At 37.0% G+C, this 20,638-nt stretch overlaps 1 protein-coding gene across 4 annotated transcripts in view; it reads right to left on the minus strand.

The window, feature by feature from the left end:
• The window catches only part of LOC149800795 (protein madd-4-like), a 155,195-nt gene that overhangs the window by 126,041 nt on the left and 8,516 nt on the right, over positions 1 to 20,638 (minus strand). Inside the window, exon 1 of one of the 4 annotated variants that reach the window (XM_089954785.1) lies at positions 16,564 to 17,483. The exons of the other annotated variants lie outside the window; for them this stretch is intronic. Coding sequence (XP_089810911.1) covers positions 16,564 to 16,596 — 33 coding nt within the window. The 5' untranslated portion in view covers positions 16,597 to 17,483. Of the gene's footprint in view, positions 1 to 16,563; positions 17,484 to 20,638 lie in introns of those variants that run through there. 4 annotated transcript variants of the gene reach the window in all.

Here is a 20,638-nt window from a genome sequence, read left to right on the forward strand (position 1 = left end):
CGGTCCACCTTGACTGTGTATCCACTTATAATGAATTGCTATGTAGATAACATCTGATTCTTCTTAGACAAGACACTGTTGTTAGAAATGAGTCGTTTACCATTCCCCGATGTTTCGCTCCTACAATATCACTTAGGAGTCGTACGAAAAACTCCCAGGATATGACTTAGTTGCCACACGGAAAAAATCTCAGGGTATTATTTAGTGTGTCGTACGGATAAACTTCCGAGGTATGACATAGTGCAGTCGTATGGAAGAACTCCCAGGATATGGTTTAGTGGTTGCACAGAAAAACCCAGAGGGTATGACTTAGTGGTCGTACGGAAAATCGAATCAGCTTATCATATTTACTGAGACTCAAGTCATATAATTTTTTTAAAAAAATGCTTTCCTCTAACAATATAAGGGTAATTACGGTAATCCAAATCTCAGGCTTTATCATGTATCCTTCCATTCTTTTTTTAAGAATTAGTATCCGATATTTCACCGAGGTGTCTCAACAAAAAAACAAACATTCAGCAATACATTTGCAGAGTGAAATGTTGAATATATTCTTGTCTTGTTCTAACTGGATTGCACTCATAGAAATTGAACCAATTGATAACTGAAGAAATTGATGCATTGCAAAAGTATGAATGTGTTAGAAAGTTTTCCATCGTTCAGAACAGGAATATATAGTTGTCGATGCTTTTTTTTTCCTAAGGACTTTTACATTTGTTATTTCGGAGCTGTTCATGTTTTACAAAAAAAAAATGGCACATTCATTTTATGCCGCACATCCTGTCAGGGAATTGTATGTATGGACATATCTCCGCATTATATGTGAATGAAAATGAACATAGGTTTCGTTTCCCCGTATCGCATTACTGGTGGTGGTGGTGGTGGGTAGCATAGTTTCAACCTTGGCGATTTCAAAATACTTATTTATCTTCAATCACTGCTACATGCACATAGTGCCGGCAGTAGGGGGAACACGTTTTTTTTTTTACCAAAAATTATTTGGCCGTGGATGTGACCAAGATCACAGTACTTGTAGTCCAAATTATCTGTGTATCGTCATAACACATATGAGTCTTGTCATGGAGCTGTCCATTTACGGAAGCAAATGTGGATGAAGAAGACAAGTTACTGAAAAGGCTATTTTGACGCCAATTTAATTCAAGCTTAATTGAAACCCCTCTTTCCATTGAAAAAAAGTGTTTGAGCTGGAAAATAATGGACACGTTTACATAACGACACTGCCGTCTCGGCTCTAAAACGCAGCTGTGACACAAAAATAAAATCGTGATTACAGTTTACAAGCCACGCTTATCCGGACTGTGGCGTCTTAAAGCATTTACTTGATTCTTTTCAATCTCTAGTACACTGACAGTATCATTGTATCACGCGTATAATTTTCATTATATCACATATTATCTACGGTTTTCATGGAGACACATGACTAGAGCTTCACAACAGGAAGCCAACTATACTGATTCATATTTCTCAGCGATACCAGACACATAACATGACTTCTTCGTGTATATCAACATTAACCTGTCAGCTGTTCGAAACCTTTTGAAAGAGTCTTTTCAGATATAAACAAATCTGAAAATTGACATCACATATAAAGCCCCATAATAACAAATAAATAAAAAACAAGAAGAAAAAAGATAAAACTTTCAAGCATCTTATTATTACGATTTTTTTCTTCGTATTCATACGCGTGATACAGCTTGATCCCCAACACTGATCATAGCGGCCTGCACACAGTAAGTTAGTCCGATAAATCAACCCCACAAATCTGTGTTGATACTAATGGATGATGTTGTGGGTCTGATGTCACCTGTTCATATATGCAATTTTGTTGCATGCAAATCATTCCGGAACAAACCTGCGTGCTCTTTAGACACATACCGGTAATTGGTAACAGCCATATCAAGCGCGAAATTCAAAATGGCCACAGGACAGATGATTGTGCTATTCCAGGTGGATTTACAAGTTACCAAAGATATGATTTGGTCGGGAAATATAATCTGCATGTCACCAAAAGAACCCTTCAGCCGACGGTAGCTGCAAAGCCACGAAAAATACCGGTAAGTGTAAAAATATACATCGATGTGTGTAGACAAATTTGCTTGCAGATAATTGCAGCTTTTAATGAATACGTGATATCAGCCCCTTACCCAACAATCATGGGTAAAGGGCTGATTTATCGGACTAACAGTAAGTGACAACTTATGTAGGATAATTTACATTGACTTTGGAATTTCCTCTTTAAAATGTATATTCATTTCCAGTTTGTCTATTTAAAAATATAGATCTTGACCATGTGATTGGCGCCACGGGCATTTCTCGTATGGACACCGGGACAAAGACTTTGGCGTCTTTCGAATACTGTACATGAGTTCGAGTTATAATGCAATCACTGTAATACAGCAATAAGTGTAAAAAAAATAGAAAAAAACTTTAAAATGTCATATTTTACCTTGCTGAAATTGACATTTTCGGAGTCCCTGGAAGGGATTGACACCCTAATGGCAGAAAATAATTTCCTGGAATCCACAATAAGTTCGTTTCTTCTGTCAATGTATCAGTTTCAACTGCTAAGAATTTAAACCAGATCTGATATACTTTAGAAATATCGGGATACCAAATTTGATAATACAAATATTTTTCTCATGTGTGAGCTGGGAGGTTCACATGATACGTGTAAATGCAGAACCAAAATATTTTATCATGGCCTTTTACTTTAAACCTTATATCGTGGATAGAGAAGATCCTAGAAATTACCTCAGACAGTGCAAAGATGTACCCACATGCCAAGTTTGATCACGTCTATGATTAACATCTTTTGGGGAACAAAATGGTAAATTACTGAAATAGTATTCTGAAGTACATACATACATACATACATACATACATACATACATACATACATACATACATACATACATACATACACACATGCATACGTACGTGAGGTCAGATCAACACTATTTTCATTTGGACAACTGCAGATGATCAGAAAAGCTTCAACAGACACCATATGCCAACCTAATTATCGGTTCATAAGGAATAATTTTACAAGATTTTCAAGATGGCCATCGTGGCGGCCATTTTTTTAAAGGTCAAATTGGCATTGTAACTTATGAGGACCAACAGCACATAGTAAGAAGTTTAAATGAAACCCATATGTCGGTATGACCAGGAATACAACAAAAACAGCGATAGTAAGATTTTCACAATGGCTGATCTGGTAGCAACGTTGGAGGACATACGAGAACAAGTTTTTGTTTAGGACCCACAAAATATCATAAAAAGTCTTTCATTGGAAAACCTATATCGATATGATCAGCACTTCGAGATGAATAGCGATAACACATTTAACAAGATGACCAGCATATCATATATTTCAGCTATCAGAACAGTATTATTCTAATATAGGACCAAGTACACATATAAATAAAAATTCTTCCTGAGAAAATCCCATGTTGATATGACTTGCGATAACGAGGTTTTCGAAATTGCATCCATGGCAGCCATGTTGAATGTCATATCAGTACTATTTTCATTTTTAATACCCGCTAGGTATCAGGGAAGTCTTTTAATCAAAGCCTCACTTCAGTATACTGGGAAGAAGCAGTAATAACAAGTTTTTCGGAATTAGGCTACGGTGACCATATCAGATGTCGCATTGGGTTAATTTTCATTTCGGGACATTTACATATCATACGAAGAATGTTTGTGAAAATCCCACGTTGACTTGACGATCTATCTATGATAAGTAGTGATAACATGATTTTCAAGATGACCACCATGATGGCTGTCAAATCTGTATCAATTTCATTTGAGATTAAATAAATATCATAAGATTTTCAGTGAAAACCCATGTCGATATAGCAATTCATTCAATATCTGAGCGGGACCATTTCCATTTAGAATCAAACGGACAATGGGATAAATGTGTATACCGTTTCATGGCTACGCCCAGTAGTCTAGGAGAACCGTGAACGTTTTAGTTGAAGAATTCAATATTTTCATTCGTAATCAATCATTCATAATTGCTCTTGGAAGGGAATTATGCTTACAGTTATATTTTGACAAAAATGTAGAACAACTCATTATTATATGTAGTCTTAAGAGACGAAACCCCAAGCTCCACACATCTACCAAAAATATGTCAGTCAGTTGTTGTTTATTCAAATTCCAATGTAGCACAAGTTAATTTTGTCCCGTGCCACGTATGATTCGTTGGAATATGACACTTGTTCTTCTAAGTCTGTCAGACCATGATGGTGTCTGCTTCTCCAATAGCATCTTCGCAGCCAAGGTTCCGATATGTTAACCTATCTACACCTTGGAGAATTGATCGGATATTGCAGTGCTTCCGGTCTGTGAATTTTATTGAATGGAGCCAATCAAAATCGCTCTTTCATTTATCGTTGTCACTGTCAACAACATGGTGACCTATAGGCTGCCTCCGGTGGCGCTCATCAGTTTCATATTTTGCATATGGTTAGAATTTTAAAGAAAATGAATTTTTTCGGGTGTCCTCATTGGTTATGCTGGCTATTCAAAAAAGGACATTGAATATCTTAGGTATTATTCAACGAACAATTAATTCACTTTTTTGGGGTATATGATTGATGGGTGTAATATGGGTTCTAGAGTATACAGATTGGCCTTACTGCAGATGTGCAACTTTCAAAAAGCTGCTAGCTCCGCTTGGTCATTTTCAATTCCTCGACTTCAGATGTAAATTGTAAATAAATGAGCAGAAAACTATTTACGTTTTATATATTAAGTAATTCATTCAATGCATTTTTGTTTTTGTCAAGTCTGGCAAAATTCGTGTTCCCTATTTTAATAACTGCTAAAGATAGTGTAATTTAGATTAATTCAGGCTGGGGTTTTTCAGCACACGGGAGCAGTCATTTTAGTTAGATGTGTGCTTTGGTCATTTACAATCTCTTCAAGCACAATATCCAATGAAATTTCAGCCACAGTACCTGAAAGTAACACAGAGGTATGCCAACATTCTCTCCACTTTGCATGTTGCAAATGTAAACAACTTCACCTTACACCCACCACTTTCTCAGAAGTTCATAATATCTGTAGAGCGCCCCCTCCACCGTTTCGACCGATGAACAATGCACCGCTGTTACACACTATTATATTGGTTAGTTGGCTATGCATACATGGGGAGACAAGTCGTACAATCCAAAAGATGACGTCAGTGCAAAGTATTGAAATATCGGGTCGATCCGCCAAGGTGTAGATAGGTTAACATATCAGAACCTTGGCTATCGATGATGCTCCAATGGTTATACACTTGGACAACTTGCACTATATAACATGCTTAAATTCGAATATTTAGCACCATCATATTTTATACAAATGCGTGACATTTTCATTATCAACCAGTTAAAAATGCGAGATCCATTAACCAAAAGTACGAGGAAAGTATAAAGTTCGACTTTTTTAAATGAAGAAGTTCATCGCAACTCTAAGAAATCATGTGCAATAATGTATATACATAACAAGCATTTTGTCGAGTGTCTTTACAGATGTGAATACGGTATTCTTGCTTGTTTTGAAACTAATGCGGTGTAGTTTTTCCAGGTACTGTTTTAGTGTAAAAACTAAACTAATTTCATCATATAAATTGAAAGGATCATATGGTATATATGAGTCAACTTAATTCGCATGCAAACTATGAAAATTATTTGAAGTTAAATTGTATTTCATTCTATATCTGTTATATAGAAATTAAAATTTACAATCTAATACAGGTAGTTTCAAAAACATTTTTTTAAAATTTTTACATCTTTGAACAAACTTAGGTGCTTGTATTTATAATTCTTTAACTTAAAATTGGAATTTGTGGACATGTTATCAGACAGGCAAGTGTTTAAAGCTCTGAATGCCGGTAATCTTCGGCCCTTGTATTAAACTATCAAACAGGATACAGTCATTATCTCTTTAAACGGGATACGGTCATTCTCTCATCAAACGGGATACATCCTTTCTCTCCTCAAACAGGATACAGTCATTTTCTCATCAAACGGGATACAGTCATTCATCATTAAACGGGACAGACTTATTCTCAGGATACAATTACTCTCTAATCAAACAGGATACAATTACTCTCTAATTAAACAGGATAGATTACTCTAATTAAACAGGATACATCCTTTCTTTCATCAAACGGACTACATTCATTCTTTCATCAAATAGGATAGTCATTCTCTCGTCAAATAGGATACATCGTTTCTGTCATCAAACGGGATACAGTTATTCTCTCATCAAACGGAATACAATCATTCTCTCATCAAACGGGATACAGTTATTCTCTCATCAAACGGAATACAATCATTCTCTCATCAAACGGGATACAGTTATTCTCTCATCAAACGGAATACAATCATTCTCTCATCAAACGGGATACAGTTATTGTCTCATCAAACGGAATACAATCATTCTCTCATCAAACGGGATACAGTTATTCTCTCATCAAACGGGATACAATCATTCTCTCATCAAATGGGATACAGTTATTCTCTCATCAAATGGGATACAGTCTTTCGATTGTATCACCATGCCAAGGACATGTGACAGATCTATGCATCCACTTGATAACGCTGCACATGCAATTAATACGGTGTCAAACAATAAAAAGTACTAAGTCCTGTAAATTACTGGAGAAAGTTTATTGCTCGATCTTCTACGTAACAATTAGTGTTTAAATGTAATTAATTTTTTACCATATACGATGACAGAACAAAACTGAGAATACAACTGGCTGAATGCATATTACTGAAATGCAGGTTTGGGGTTTTCCGATATTTTTTGCATGCTGGTGAACACATTTACTCTCAAACTGAAGACCTTATAGGTGTGGTTAATTAAACTGCAAATCGATACGTCAGCACAAATATTTTCAAAAGCTGGCAACTGTTGTATTAAAATATCTAACAACAACTTGATTCATTTTCATTATGAAACTTGGTGTTTATGAGAAGTGATGGATGGCATGAGGCGAAAGCTATTTAAACACTCGACAGGGGATACCGCGAACTTGAGAACTTCGTCGAGACAACAACTTAGGAACTCTGTTACCGTACACACTCAATATTTAGATGGATAGAGTCACTAAAACTTCGCACAAGGATTATTCTACCTGCATCTTCGCTAGTCAAGGTTCCGATATGATAACCCGATCTACATAATGGAACTATGGCTAGCGAAGATGTTCTACCTGCAATGAGCGTGTATATAAATCCCATAATTCTGTGATACTTTGATGGCTTCAATTTGTGTGAATTTGAAGAGCGTTCAAGTACAATTCATACAGGTCATGCATACGGGCGTTCGGTACCTACTATTTATATAATGGGTGTATTTTTTACAATGTGATTACACATACTCTTAAATGGCGATTATTCACTTTATTTAGAGCCTCATACATCCAGTCTAAGGAAAGTCATTATATACACGCCCCCCAAATGCATACGGCAAAGGTTCTACTCAAATACCTTGACGATTTCGGACGAGGTCAATCGAAAATGTTATCCATTACAAACCGTAATTGAATGGCCCGCACTGTGATGTCACTAAGAAAATAATACGTGTTGATTACTATGAACGGGGATTACTGCCAAAATTATATGCATGTATTTTCTAATTTTCCTAAATGCATTATTGTAAATGGCTGCTTGCAAGTGCTACTTTCATAATTCTATCCATGTATATCGTAGTCTTCATTGATGCAAATTGTACGTGGCAGTTTGCAAGTGCTTCTTTCCTTCTGCATTATTGTCAACGGTTGCTTGCAAGTGCTACATTCATAATTCTAGTCATGAATTTTCTATTCTTCATTGATGCAAGTTGTAAATAGCTGCTTGCAAGTGCTTAGATCTACTTTCCTCCTGCGTCATTGTATCTTGCCAACTACTGAATTGATTCTGAAGTTTGTCGTATGGCAAACGCTATGTCAGTTATTATAAGTTGTTGTTTTTATATTCTGTTTATAAACTTGCCATGTTATACTTACATCATTCCAACTGCTGTTTCCATACAGATTTGACCTTAAAGGAGACCAGAAACAAAAAAAATCCTTTTATGTATGTAATTCTCTACAAATTTTAATTGGACTGTGATGTTTATAAATTAAATATCATAGGCAGGTAGCGATTATACTGCGCGGAAGATACCACGATTCCGTAAATTACCGAGTTTTCCCGAGTTTTGATGAGACGACAGATCATGTGGTCCCGTGACGCAATACTAACCAGTCCTCAAATACAAACACATACATGACGAGCGAGACAGACAGGCGGAGACCAGATTTGGGTTGCTCATTCAAAAGTTGAATATGCTTCCGAGTTATGCTCATAACTATATATGTTGAATTGTGTGCTAACAATGTGTTGAAGACCTGACACCAGAAAAGTACAACAGTAAGAAGGTGCTCATATCTGATATTTTGGAATTTAAAAAATGCAATGTCATTTTTAAGTAAATACTTGTACATCGTGTGCTGTGCAAAAATGTGATACGGATTAAGTGATGGTGCCCAATGTAAGAATTAAAAATTTACCACAATGCAATAAATTCATTTAAGAAGGACGAGGTTCAATCGTATTATATGTAAATGACATAGTCATTACCTACCCCCAACACACACACACACACACACACACACACACACCAACCACCACCACCACCACCACCGAAGGTATGATATTTTGAAAATATACATATAAATCTACAAAGCAGAAATCATGAGTAATTAATTTAAAGATTAAGAAGCTTCCTTCTTATGATTCAATCACAGTGTATTTTACATGCAGGCTACAGACAGCTTACTGACAAATCTGATAGTATATACATGTCTGGTATAAATGGTTTATGTCCTGTACTGGTCAGTGCTGAAAGAAATTTTTTAGGCCCAGGCCCAGGGTTGGTGACTTAAATAAACTCACTAGCCCTGACTGAAATTCCACAAGCCCGGTCAGTTCATACCTGTCAACTCTCAAGCCGGGAGAAAAACCCCCCGATTTTGAGGGTATTTCCACACCTACCTCCCAATCTCGTATTATCTCCCGAGTTTTTGCAGAGAACTCCCTATTATTACATTATGTCTGCCAATTTTCATTTCTCAGAAGAAGAAAAAAAAACATACATAAATAGATAAAACGTATACAATCCATAGATGCCATATTCTATTTTATCACTTGTGAATATTGTAGTGACGAAATAACAAATATCACACGAGTTTTTTTCTTCAGTAAATAGACTGTTAAGATTAAATATTATTCACGTACATTTTCAGATTTTTTAAAACACTACAACATAAATGTAGTAATAAAAACATTAAAAAAATAAAATTGTCACCAATTAGCCTAAATCCAACGAATGATCACTATGAATGTTGCCTACTTTACTCTGCAGACAATATCAATCTCCATTTCCACCAAAGAATCTCGGACAGTTAACGCCTGACATTCCTCTACTGTATATGTAAAGTTTAATTACCATGATTGAATTAAAAGAAGGAATAAAAGAAAATATGCCACGCAGTACATGTGCCCCTAAAGAACTAATTCAGAATAAATATTTTATTCAGTAAACAGTGTTACACGCCTTAAGACTTAAACATAAGGAAATAAGGTGGGATTTAAATGTGGGAAAAACAGATTTTAACTGTTAAAAAGAAGTCCTAGGCATCGTAAGTTCTAATAAAATAGGGCATCGTTTATTTGCCAATCAATGCTGATGTTTACATATACATAATGTAGAACATGGTTTCTTTGAAGTATGTCCGAAGGGCAGTCCTTTTCACAAGATAAATGAATTTGATAAGGATTAACTGTTAATTAGTCACACTGGCCATATGCTTGTGTACTCAAGTCTAACCTTTATCTAGTATGCAGTTTAGCCACAGCTGACCAGAATAAGATACAAGGGTCTTGTCCTGGGGGATAATAAGGCGTATCACAGGGAGAAATGGCGCGTCCCATGGGCGCTCGCACACTGGGGCAAGGGGTGGGGTCAATAGTAGCCTCACCCCAATTTCTATTGTCAGCCAGTTAAATTGAAACTTTGATTTTATAACTGACCTCTTTCATTTTAGTCGCTGCTATTTAAACATCCCAACGGATAGTTTTATGTCAGTTCCAATCATTACAGATTACCTTTATACATACTACGTGTAACAGGCATAGACTGAACTTTTTCTTTTTAATTTTTAATTTTTGTTTAAGATTACTGAAAATTGTGTTTTCTCGAAACATGACTGTGTCAGGGGTTTAGAATCTTATGTTCAGCAAAGCTTCCACTTGATTAAAATCAGATCTCAATTTCACCTAGGACAGAGGTGATTTGATTTCAATTGTGCCGTGTTAAGGTATGTCTATCAACATCTTGAAAATAAATTTACTCATTTCATCAGCGCGATTAAAGTTTCCTCAGGCATGGCCCGAACTAAAATTAGAGGGACCCCGGGTGTCGGGCTATCACATTTTTAGCACTGCTGGTGTACATAAAAGATCTGTGAATTGATTGTTGCATTTTATGGTGACTTACTCGGCTTTCTGCCTATTTTCGTAACTCACACGTTTAACACTTTTCCCAGGATTTAAAATATCCAACAGTATGTCTGGAATAGCGACAACTTTTAGTCTAGGCCTAGCATTTGCGTATCCTTGAGCTGTCATGTTTTTCAGGATCGTTCTCGTAACATTATAATTGCTACCAAAGGAGTCTGATGTTTTATCAGTGAGGTACCATACAATCAGTCATCTTATCTGTGCTAAAAATATCGCTTCATATATGGATGAATACGATTTTAAATAATAAAAAATGTAGTTTCCAGTTTGATATCTGTTGAAATAAAGCATCTCATAATTGTATGGATATGTTCTTTATGTTTAGATATAGAAAATATGTCATACTGTTAGAATTTATTTTCTTATATAATGAAATAAGTTCATACAGTATATGCGTTGTGTGTGATGTCCTTGTTGCAAGTCATTTGCCTCTTGCTATTGTAATGTGAATTGAATATTTACCATATAATTAAACTGCCACTGTAAACTACAAATTAACAGTAAAAAGTAATTCAAGAAAGAGAAATCTGCAACTTGCTCAAACTTTATGAGGTCTTTACTGATACAAGAAGCAGAATTCGCACTGCACTCTAAAATAATAAATATGCTCTAAATTATGACATTGTAAATGAGAATATATAAACAAATTAGGACCACAAACCTTGTTTGTAAGCGGCTACCCTATTCTGCCACCGTGCGGTAGCGGTAAATTACACTCATAAAATGTCCAGATAAAAATGGGGTTGGAAGGGTCACCGGAAATATAACATTTTGTAAATACATCAATTGTATACAATTTGATACATTTAATTTGTGTTGTGCGTCGTGCAGGACACCTCTATTCCGAATATTAATAGTCTAAAAAATCAGCTGACTGTAATACGGTAATATAATTCGAATTATATTTTAAATAAGAACCCCAAACGTGCCCTAAATTTGTGTAACCTCTTGTTGCTAGGGTCAGGGGAGCAGTCGTATAATAAGAAATGTATGTGTCACAGCGCCATCTGTTGTCAAAATGAGGCATTATTTTATCCGAACTTCCGTGATGCTAACTTGCAACGTGCTTGATGCTACATTATAATCATGATTTTAGAAGGTGCAATCTGTTTAACTTGTGATATAGCAAGTTTATAAATAGAATATTTAAAACTATAATAACTGACATAGCATTTGTCACACGACAAACTACAGAATCAATTCAGTAGTTGGCAAGATACAATGACGCAGGAGGAAACTAGATCTAAGCACTTGCAAGCAGCTATTTACAACTTGTATCGATGAAGAATAGAAAATTCATGACTAGAATTATGAATGTAGCACTTGCAAGCAGCCATTTGCAATAATGCAGAAGGAAAGTAACACTTGCAAACTGCCATGTACAGTTTGTATCAATGAAGAATACAATATACATGGATAGAATTATGAAAGTAGCACTTGAAAGCAGCCATTTAGAATAATGCATCAAGGAGAATTAGAAAATACATGCATATAATTATGGCGGTAAACCTCCTCCATAGATTATTTCGTGCTACCCTGTTATTTGTTGTTATTATTAGACCCATCATCATCTTTTCTTGACCTAGTTTAGTACCTGGCCACCACCGTAGAATTTATAGCGATCGATAATTTTCGTCTGGAAGTGTTTTGGTGACGTTTACGATGTAGAGCATTTAAAAATTAGGACTGAATAAAAAATTTGGTTAAGCTAGATAAGTATTAAATTTTAGAACTACGAGCAATCTGTAAGTTAAGATGGGTTTAATGTGCCTACATGACCACAGTGATATACGCTTTTGTTTTCTAATTTAAGCATTTCTTCTCATCCAAACGAACGAGAATAGGTAGAACCTTCCCACGAAAATATCAAGTAAATTCCAAGCCGAGTCGAAATGTCCTCTTATTCAAGTTCGAGTTTCGTGGAGATCGCCGGTACGACATTAGTATGCATACTACACCGAATTCCAACACAATTAACGCCAGTACGTCTTTAATAGCATGCATACTACACCGAATTCTAATACAATTAACGCCAGTACGTCTTTAATAGCATGCATACTACACCGAATTCCAACATAATTAATGCCAGTACGTCTTTAATAGCATGCATACTACACCGAATTCCAACATAATTAACGCCAGCACGTCTTTAATAGCATGCATACTACACCGAATTCCAACATAATTCATGCCAGCACGTCTTTAATAGCATGCATACTACACCGAATTCCAACATAATTAATGCCGGTACGTCTTTAATAGCATGCATACTACACCGAATTCCAACATAATTAATGCCGGTACGTCTTTAATAGCATGCATACTACACCGAATTCCAACATAATTAATGCCAGTACATCTTTAATAGCATGCATACTACACCGAATTCCAACATAATTAATGCCGGTACGTCTTTAATAGCATGCATACTACACCGAATTCCAACATAATTACGTGGGTCAGGGTTATATTTCATAGATTGGACTTCTGCAATAATAACGTAAATTATGGCTCTAAAAGATGTCTTCGAAGTCGACAAAGATTTAATAGAATTAAATTATTTTTTAAAACAGACACCAAAATATGCATTTTTAAAAAATGTATGTTATTTCCATTGCTAATTATAGTGATGTATAATTTCAAAGGTCTGACACGCAAAGCATGCAACGTCAGTATCGAATGACAATGGATATAAAATTAAACTAATTACTAAGGTATTTTGAATATACAATGGGTGGAGGTAGTCAGTGTCCTCATATCTGCAAATCTACAAGGAATAAAACATGAGCAATGATCCAAGCAGAAGCTATCATATAAATTGCTTACATGCTCGTGTCCAGTGCATAGACAGTCACGTATGCACATACATTACAAATTCAAAGGTGTATACTATTGATATTAGACCGGCAACAAAACGCAATCGTGTCCTACCAGAGATACCGGTCATAACGCACATGTATGGACTAGAAAGGTATCCCCACACAGAAGCCCACGCCATGTACATTTAATATAGTATAATAAAATATTTTAAAATATTTACAAATACAGTATTTAAGAAAAGAGACTTATTTTAAGGTCCATGAGCAAACTCTGAAGACAAGAACATGAGGACATAACTCAATGACATTTCGAAGGAAACAAAAACCACTGACAATCAAACCTGACCTTTGACCTGTTGGTAGTAAGCTGCATGTCAAATTTGTTTCAATCCGTGATGTTTTTCAAAACTTATCTAAATGAAAACAAAATTTATGCGAGGGCATAAACGTGCAATTTGATTTTAATCCGTTCAGTTTTAGATATGAAAATACATAGTGGAAATGAAAGTCGTGGCATACAGAACTAGCGAGACGGACGAAAAGTGGTAACGCTATGCGATCCCCGCCATAGTTTGTGGTGAAGGGACAGATTTGGTGTGAAGATATACTGACAATCTGGCAAGAAAAGAGGATTATAGTGTTTGTAGGTTATTATCTAATTCCTCTACGTTAAATAAGTGCTTCGTTCTGTTAGGTTCGAACGTTTCGTATGAGCTTGTGTGCATAGTCATTATATTCAGTCTAAATACGGCCTGGGGAAGTAAAGTTGTAGACCCTAACGCCTATCTTGAGACAGGTAACATGCTTGTAAATTAGGATGTATCTTGTTCGTAAATAAGTCTGACTGAATTAACAACATCGTATGTGACAATAAAGAAGTCATGGCTGACTTATGTTTTCTAAATTAAGCTACTCCGTGGTTTTGTTCTTACATTCGGTGATTTCTTCTGTCGAACAAAATAATTAAGGATTGCACAAGAAATCATTGGCGTTCCATAGATATGAATGCGATACCAACTTGGCGTTCATTAATATGAATGCGAGACCTACTTGGCTTTCCATAAACATGAATGCGAGAATAATTTGCGCACAGTTCTCACAGTGTCATAAGCATGATAGGTAGTTATCTTATTTTACGGTTGTATAACTGTCATTGACAAAATGCTAGTGGATAGATAGCACGTTTCCTACCGGTAATACATGTGTCATTGACAGAATGCTACTGGATAGCTTGCACTCTGCCTACCATCAATACAAGTGTCATTCACAGAATGCTAGTGTCATTGATATTATGTTAGTGGATAGCTAGCACGTTTCCTACCGTCAATACATGTGCCACTGACAGAATGCTGGTAGATAGCTTGCACTCTGCCCACCGTCAATACAAGTGTCATTGACAGAATCCTAACACAAGGTTCGTTGCCAAAATACTAGTAGAACTAGCACGCTTTCCACCAGCACTGCAAGCGTCATTAGAAGAATGATTCCTACCGGCAATAAAAGCGTCAATGACAGTATTCTAGTGTATAGCTAGTACGCTTCCCACCAGCAATATAAGTGTCAATCCCGGTCCAGAGACAGACAGACAGAGGGGTGGGTGGGTGGAATATTAATTACATTCTTCGCTTCAGCGCAAGCGTGACTTATGTCAGTCAACTTACCTTTGTTGGACAGAATATGATACAAATATAATTTATATGGCAAGGAATCTTAAGAATGTACATGTAACACTGAGCTTGAATAGCTTAATAGAAATTAACTAAAACAGATCCTTGCTATACTGCAATGTTTAAAGGCCTGGATTTTGCGTTATCTTGGTTTACATACCCCAGTTATTCACTTGCCTCTTGTACTCACCTTTTCCATGAGGTTATACTAAGTTTGTAAGTTCAAGTTCATTTGTACAAAGAAGTTTTACTCACAGTACTGGGAAGAAAAGTTGAGGTTCAGAAAGAAGATAAGCAGGAACAAGAAAAAGGAAAACTATATTACGAGGAATGGGCAAGGAAGGAAAGACAGAAAGAATAAATGAATGAATGAATGTATGATAATGAAAGGATGTAAAACGAAGTAGGAGGAAGTATGTGAGGATGAAAGTTATGAAAGCTAGACAGAGGAGTGGATCTAAAGTAAAAAAGACAATGAATGAACAGATGGTGAAATGAACGAATAAATCCATTATATTGTCATCTTAAATGGGTGGGTGTGATTTAGATTTTCAACGTAGCTTTAACAATTTTCCAGTCATATCGCTACGATGTCATGTCTGCAGTGTGTCAGTTTAAAGTGATGTCTATCACTGGGGCATCATGCCGCAGACATGTAGCATGATGTTCCACCCAGTCACATTATCCTGACACCAAGTCGACCAGTCCTAACACTAACCTCTTAATGTTGAGCGCCTAGCGAAGCAGCTGTTGGTACCATTTTTATAAGTCTTTGGTATGACTCGACCGGGGTTCGAACCCACGACCTACCGCATCCGGGGCGGACGCTCTAACCACAATTCCACTATATATATATATATATATATATATATATATATATATATATATATATATATAGATAGAGAGAGAGAGAGAGAGAGAGAGAGAGAGAGTAAATGTTCTAAATCACATATGGATTTAATGTTACGTTTATCAGACAGAGCAACGGCTTGTCATTACTGAAACCAATATAAAAGTCTGGCATAACTATAAAACGCTTTAAAAAATGATGTATGTTGTTTAAATAGAACACTTATATTGAACAAACTATTCGTACCCGCGTATAAAGAACCGGTTATTTTACTATTATGATTAGGTGATTTGCAGCCGGTAGAAAAGTATTTTGAATTTAGTTAAACGTATGAAAAAAAGAGTCGCTACGAAACATACACACATATATAAAACAGCAAAAAAATAAAAGTACTTTAATACCTTACTTTTGCAAAATATATACAAAAATCCAACATCGAATAGCTATGCAAGGCACAATTAGTATATTGTAATTTATAATTTTTTTCCCACGACAGTATTATAATTCTAATAATACACAATGGGGAAAAGGTTGTTTTCAGAACAAGGAACGGCCCCTCTTTCAGACAGACGGAAAGACATACCGACTTGTATAGCTTAACAGTTTACTAGAGAAAATTTTAAGACACAACTTACCGATAAAAATATCAAAAGAATTCTACAACACATCCTCTCGTACTAAGGAAAAAGATGTAACTCCCTTAAACAGTACATATTTGCCTTTTAGCGCTCCAAGTCTTGAAACGTACATGCACCGTTGTTTTTCTTTTTTTTTTTCTTCCTTTTTTCTAGCCTCCTTATAGAAAAGTGGCTAATCCCCCCAATGGTTACTGTTAGATTTACTGGAGAGATAATCTTCGGAATGAACTCAATCTACTATCCCTTGATATACTGGTATGCATTCACCAGGACAAAGACGTCACTGTCCATGCTATTAATCCAAAACGAGTGACCAAATGTCTGCGTTAACTCTCACGTCCATTTGATATAGGAAACATATATTAAGTTAGTCTTGATGAGTTATGTGTAGCATGGTAATTTTCTATTCCAGAAGTTTGCAAAGCCCCGCGACACAGGCTCTTGTGACTAGCCATTCACCGTGAAGTAAATATAAAGATCATGGTGCGTACCTAAATATTGAATGAACCAGTAGGGCGCGCTCTGCATTCTTTTACCAACCAGTTGAAAGTCTACGGATAATGGCCACCGTGGGATAGAGCTGCTAGAATGAACGTATCGGATACTTTCGACCCACAGGGTCTGTTCTGTTTCATGATTATCCATTCTCGTTAACATCTGCGGATTTCGCTGTCTGGGAGAAAATTGTAACGTTATTTTGCTGACTGACATTTTCTCACTTTTTCACTGATTAAATGATCCCATCAAGCTATAACACAACACACACACCTTGATGGCATATTATACCCACAAGCAAACGATAAAAGGATAAGAATTTGGCGGAATTCCCAGGTTCACTCTCAATAAGAATATAACATTAAAAAACACGAAGCTTTGTCGTCTAACATGTACTGTTGTACACCCGAGGGTATTTTCATTGCGACAGTGAAGGTTCTGATATTTATTAAATGATGTGAACTGTACCATGAACGCCTTTTGACTTACATGGTACTAGTCGCTTGGATGATTTAAATAACTTCCACAAATGAGACTGTATACATTTAAAATAAGTCTGAACACAGGTTTATCTCGCACCTCAGCGCTGTTTGCGAATATAATGTTGAAGAGAATTCAACAGTTGCATGTGTGCGTGTGTGTGTGTGTGTGTGTGTGTGTGTGTGTGTGTGTGTGTGTGTGAGAGAGAGAGAGAGAGAGAGAGAGAAAGAAACAGAGAGAGAGAGACGCAGACGGACACACAGAAGCATGCAAATGCCCGAGTTGTCACAATATCTAACAGGGCACAGGTGAGGTAAACCCTGAAGTCAAGCTGAAAGAAAGGACAAAATAAGCCGTGCTCAAGCATACTGTGTCTGTCTTACAAGTAGCTGCCAGTTTCACTTGAAGTAAGCAAAGTCGCCAATAGAGGATGATTCATTCAAATAAGCAACGTCGCCAATAGAGTATTATTCACTGAAGTAAGCAAAGTCTCCAATAGAGTATTATTCGCTGAAGTAAGCAAAGTTGCCAAATAGAGTATTATTCACTGAAGTAAGCAAAGTCGTCAATAGAATATTATTCACTGAAGTAAGCAAATTCGCCAATAGAGTATTATTCACTAAAGTATGCAAAGTCGCAAATAGAGTATGATTCACTGAAGCAAGCAAGGTCGCCAGGAGAGTATGATTCATGGAAATATTTGCCTTGAGAGAAACAGTTAAGTACAACATCCTAGTTTTAGACTTCCTTGCATTAGGGAGTGGCCATTTCATTTCCACGGCGTGAAGGGGCGTGAGATTTTATTTGAGTCGGAATATGTTTTTATTTATATACCTCGAAATAGTGGCATTTTCAACTATTATAATGGATATATTATGTTTCCTGGTCTTATCTCTTGGGAGGTAAGGGTTATCCTATAAATCAGAGCAAGACTAGTTTTAAGCTATCCAAAAGCCGGAATTTATTTAGTTGTTTCGTGGGGAGTCCCAGGCGCGCACACACACACGCAGACACACACAGACACACACACACACACACACGTCGCATACAATTTAATGTCGGTCCATTAAATGTCATGTTTATGTATGTATGTATGTATGTATGTATGTATGTATGTATGTATGTATGTATGTGTGTGTAAGTATGTATGTATGTATGTATGTATGTATCCATGCATGTATGATCATGTGTTTGTGTGTGTGATTTGGATTTTTAACGTAGGTTTAACAATTGTTCAGTCATATCGCTACGAAGTCTGCATTGTGGCAGTTTATATCGATGTCACGCACTTGGGAATCACGCCGCAGACATGCAGCATGATGTCCCACTCAGACACATTATCCTGACACCAGGTCGACCAGCCCAGTACATATGTATGTATGTATGTATGTATGTATGTATGTATGTATGTATGTATGTATGTATGTATGTATGTATGTATGTATGTATGTATCCACTGCACTCAACTCCGTCTCCGACCGTCTCGACTTTGTCATGTTGCTGGATTCAGATGGTTTTGGGCGAAAGACTGCGGTCAACGAAATGCGCAACTCTTCCTCGCTTAAAACAAGGTCACCACGCAAGTCACTCTTGGCATCCACCCATCCCATTTCATCACCCACTAAAGTCCTGTGGCGATAGGCAAGCGACGAAGCGGCAGGTGTGGGTAGACTGGCAGCCGTAGCCACAACACTGCACGCAGGCGGCTCGGACCATTAGGGTCGTTCACCACTGACACGGAGCAGCTTTGGAATCCGGCAACCCCCTGATCAGATGAGCAGCCCTCTTCATGAATGCACTGCTCACCTCCTTGGCGCGAGGAAAGGGATAGAAAAGGTGCCCTAAGCATTGCCTACTCTAAAACCTCCCTAGCCAGCTTACCGCGGCTGGTGGGGACCTAGTACTAATATTAGTACCCTTACTCCTACCTCGTGGACAGGGTACTAACATGAGCATATACGTGTCAATGGAGCATGCTGGGTGTGATTCACACCCGGCGCTCTTTTAACCCAATAATAACAATTTGAACATATTCCTTGTATATAATCCAATAAATTGAGTAGTCCTCTTATTTAATACCGGAAGTATCGAAAATCATTGTAGAAATAGTTGTAAAATCTCGTTCACCTTTTTAATCCGATATTTTCGTTTAGATCGTCCGCCATATTAGTTTAAATAATGATTACTTCCATTCTCAGCCTCGTTTGTTTGTGTGCCATATAAGGTCATTGAGGCCTTATTTGGAAACGTAAACAAATCGTATTAAAACTTTGGCGCCGTTTGGGTCAGAAATTATGTGCATTAAAAGTAAATACGGTTTATCGGCAACTTTGAAATTCCACCAAAAAGCGATTATTCGCCACTTGATTGATAATAACATAGCGTAGAATATCCAAATATGGTCTGGCAAGCCTTACGTAGAAAAGAGGTCACGGTGAGAGTCTCGCGTTATCTGTCAGTGGAAACAGTGTCTGGAAACAGTGAGGTTAGTGTAACCATGCTAGTTTATTTTATCGTGTAAGGGCTTAATAAATTCAAAATAAGCCAAACTTCTTTCACAACATGATTATACTTATGTAGTAAATTTTTACACTGTTTTTCTGACTTTAGTGATGTTTTTTTTTTTGCTCCATTACATGATATGGGATCACATCGTAGCCTCAACCACAACAAATCAAGCTGAGGCTACGACATCGTAGCTAGTGGGGACCCTACATCAGCAGTCGAAATACAAAGAAGAAAATGAGGATTGGTCCTCTCAAACTTGGCGCATGGAATGTACGCACTTTACTGGACAGAGACAACACGGAATTACCACAGAGGAGAACCGCTCTAACAGGAAAGGAACTCGCTAGACACAACGTGGACATTGCTGCATTGAGCGAGACCCGGCTAGCAGGAGAAGGCGAACTGTGTGTAAGGGGTTCCGGATATACTTTGTTTTGGGCGGCCGAGGAAATGAAGAGCGCCGTGAGGCTAGTGTCGGCTTTGCAGTGAGGACATCATTGGCTGGCAAACTGGCTGGACCTCCCATGAGAGTAAACGACACACTCATGACCACGAAACTCCCCTTCTTGTCTGGAAAAAGCACCTTACC

Source organism: Sinohyriopsis cumingii, chromosome 4, assembly GCF_028554795.1.
Source record: "Sinohyriopsis cumingii isolate HCF-2022 chromosome 4, ASM2855479v2, whole genome shotgun sequence".
In the NCBI taxonomy this organism is placed as follows: Eukaryota; Metazoa; Mollusca; class Bivalvia; order Unionida; family Unionidae; genus Sinohyriopsis; species Sinohyriopsis cumingii.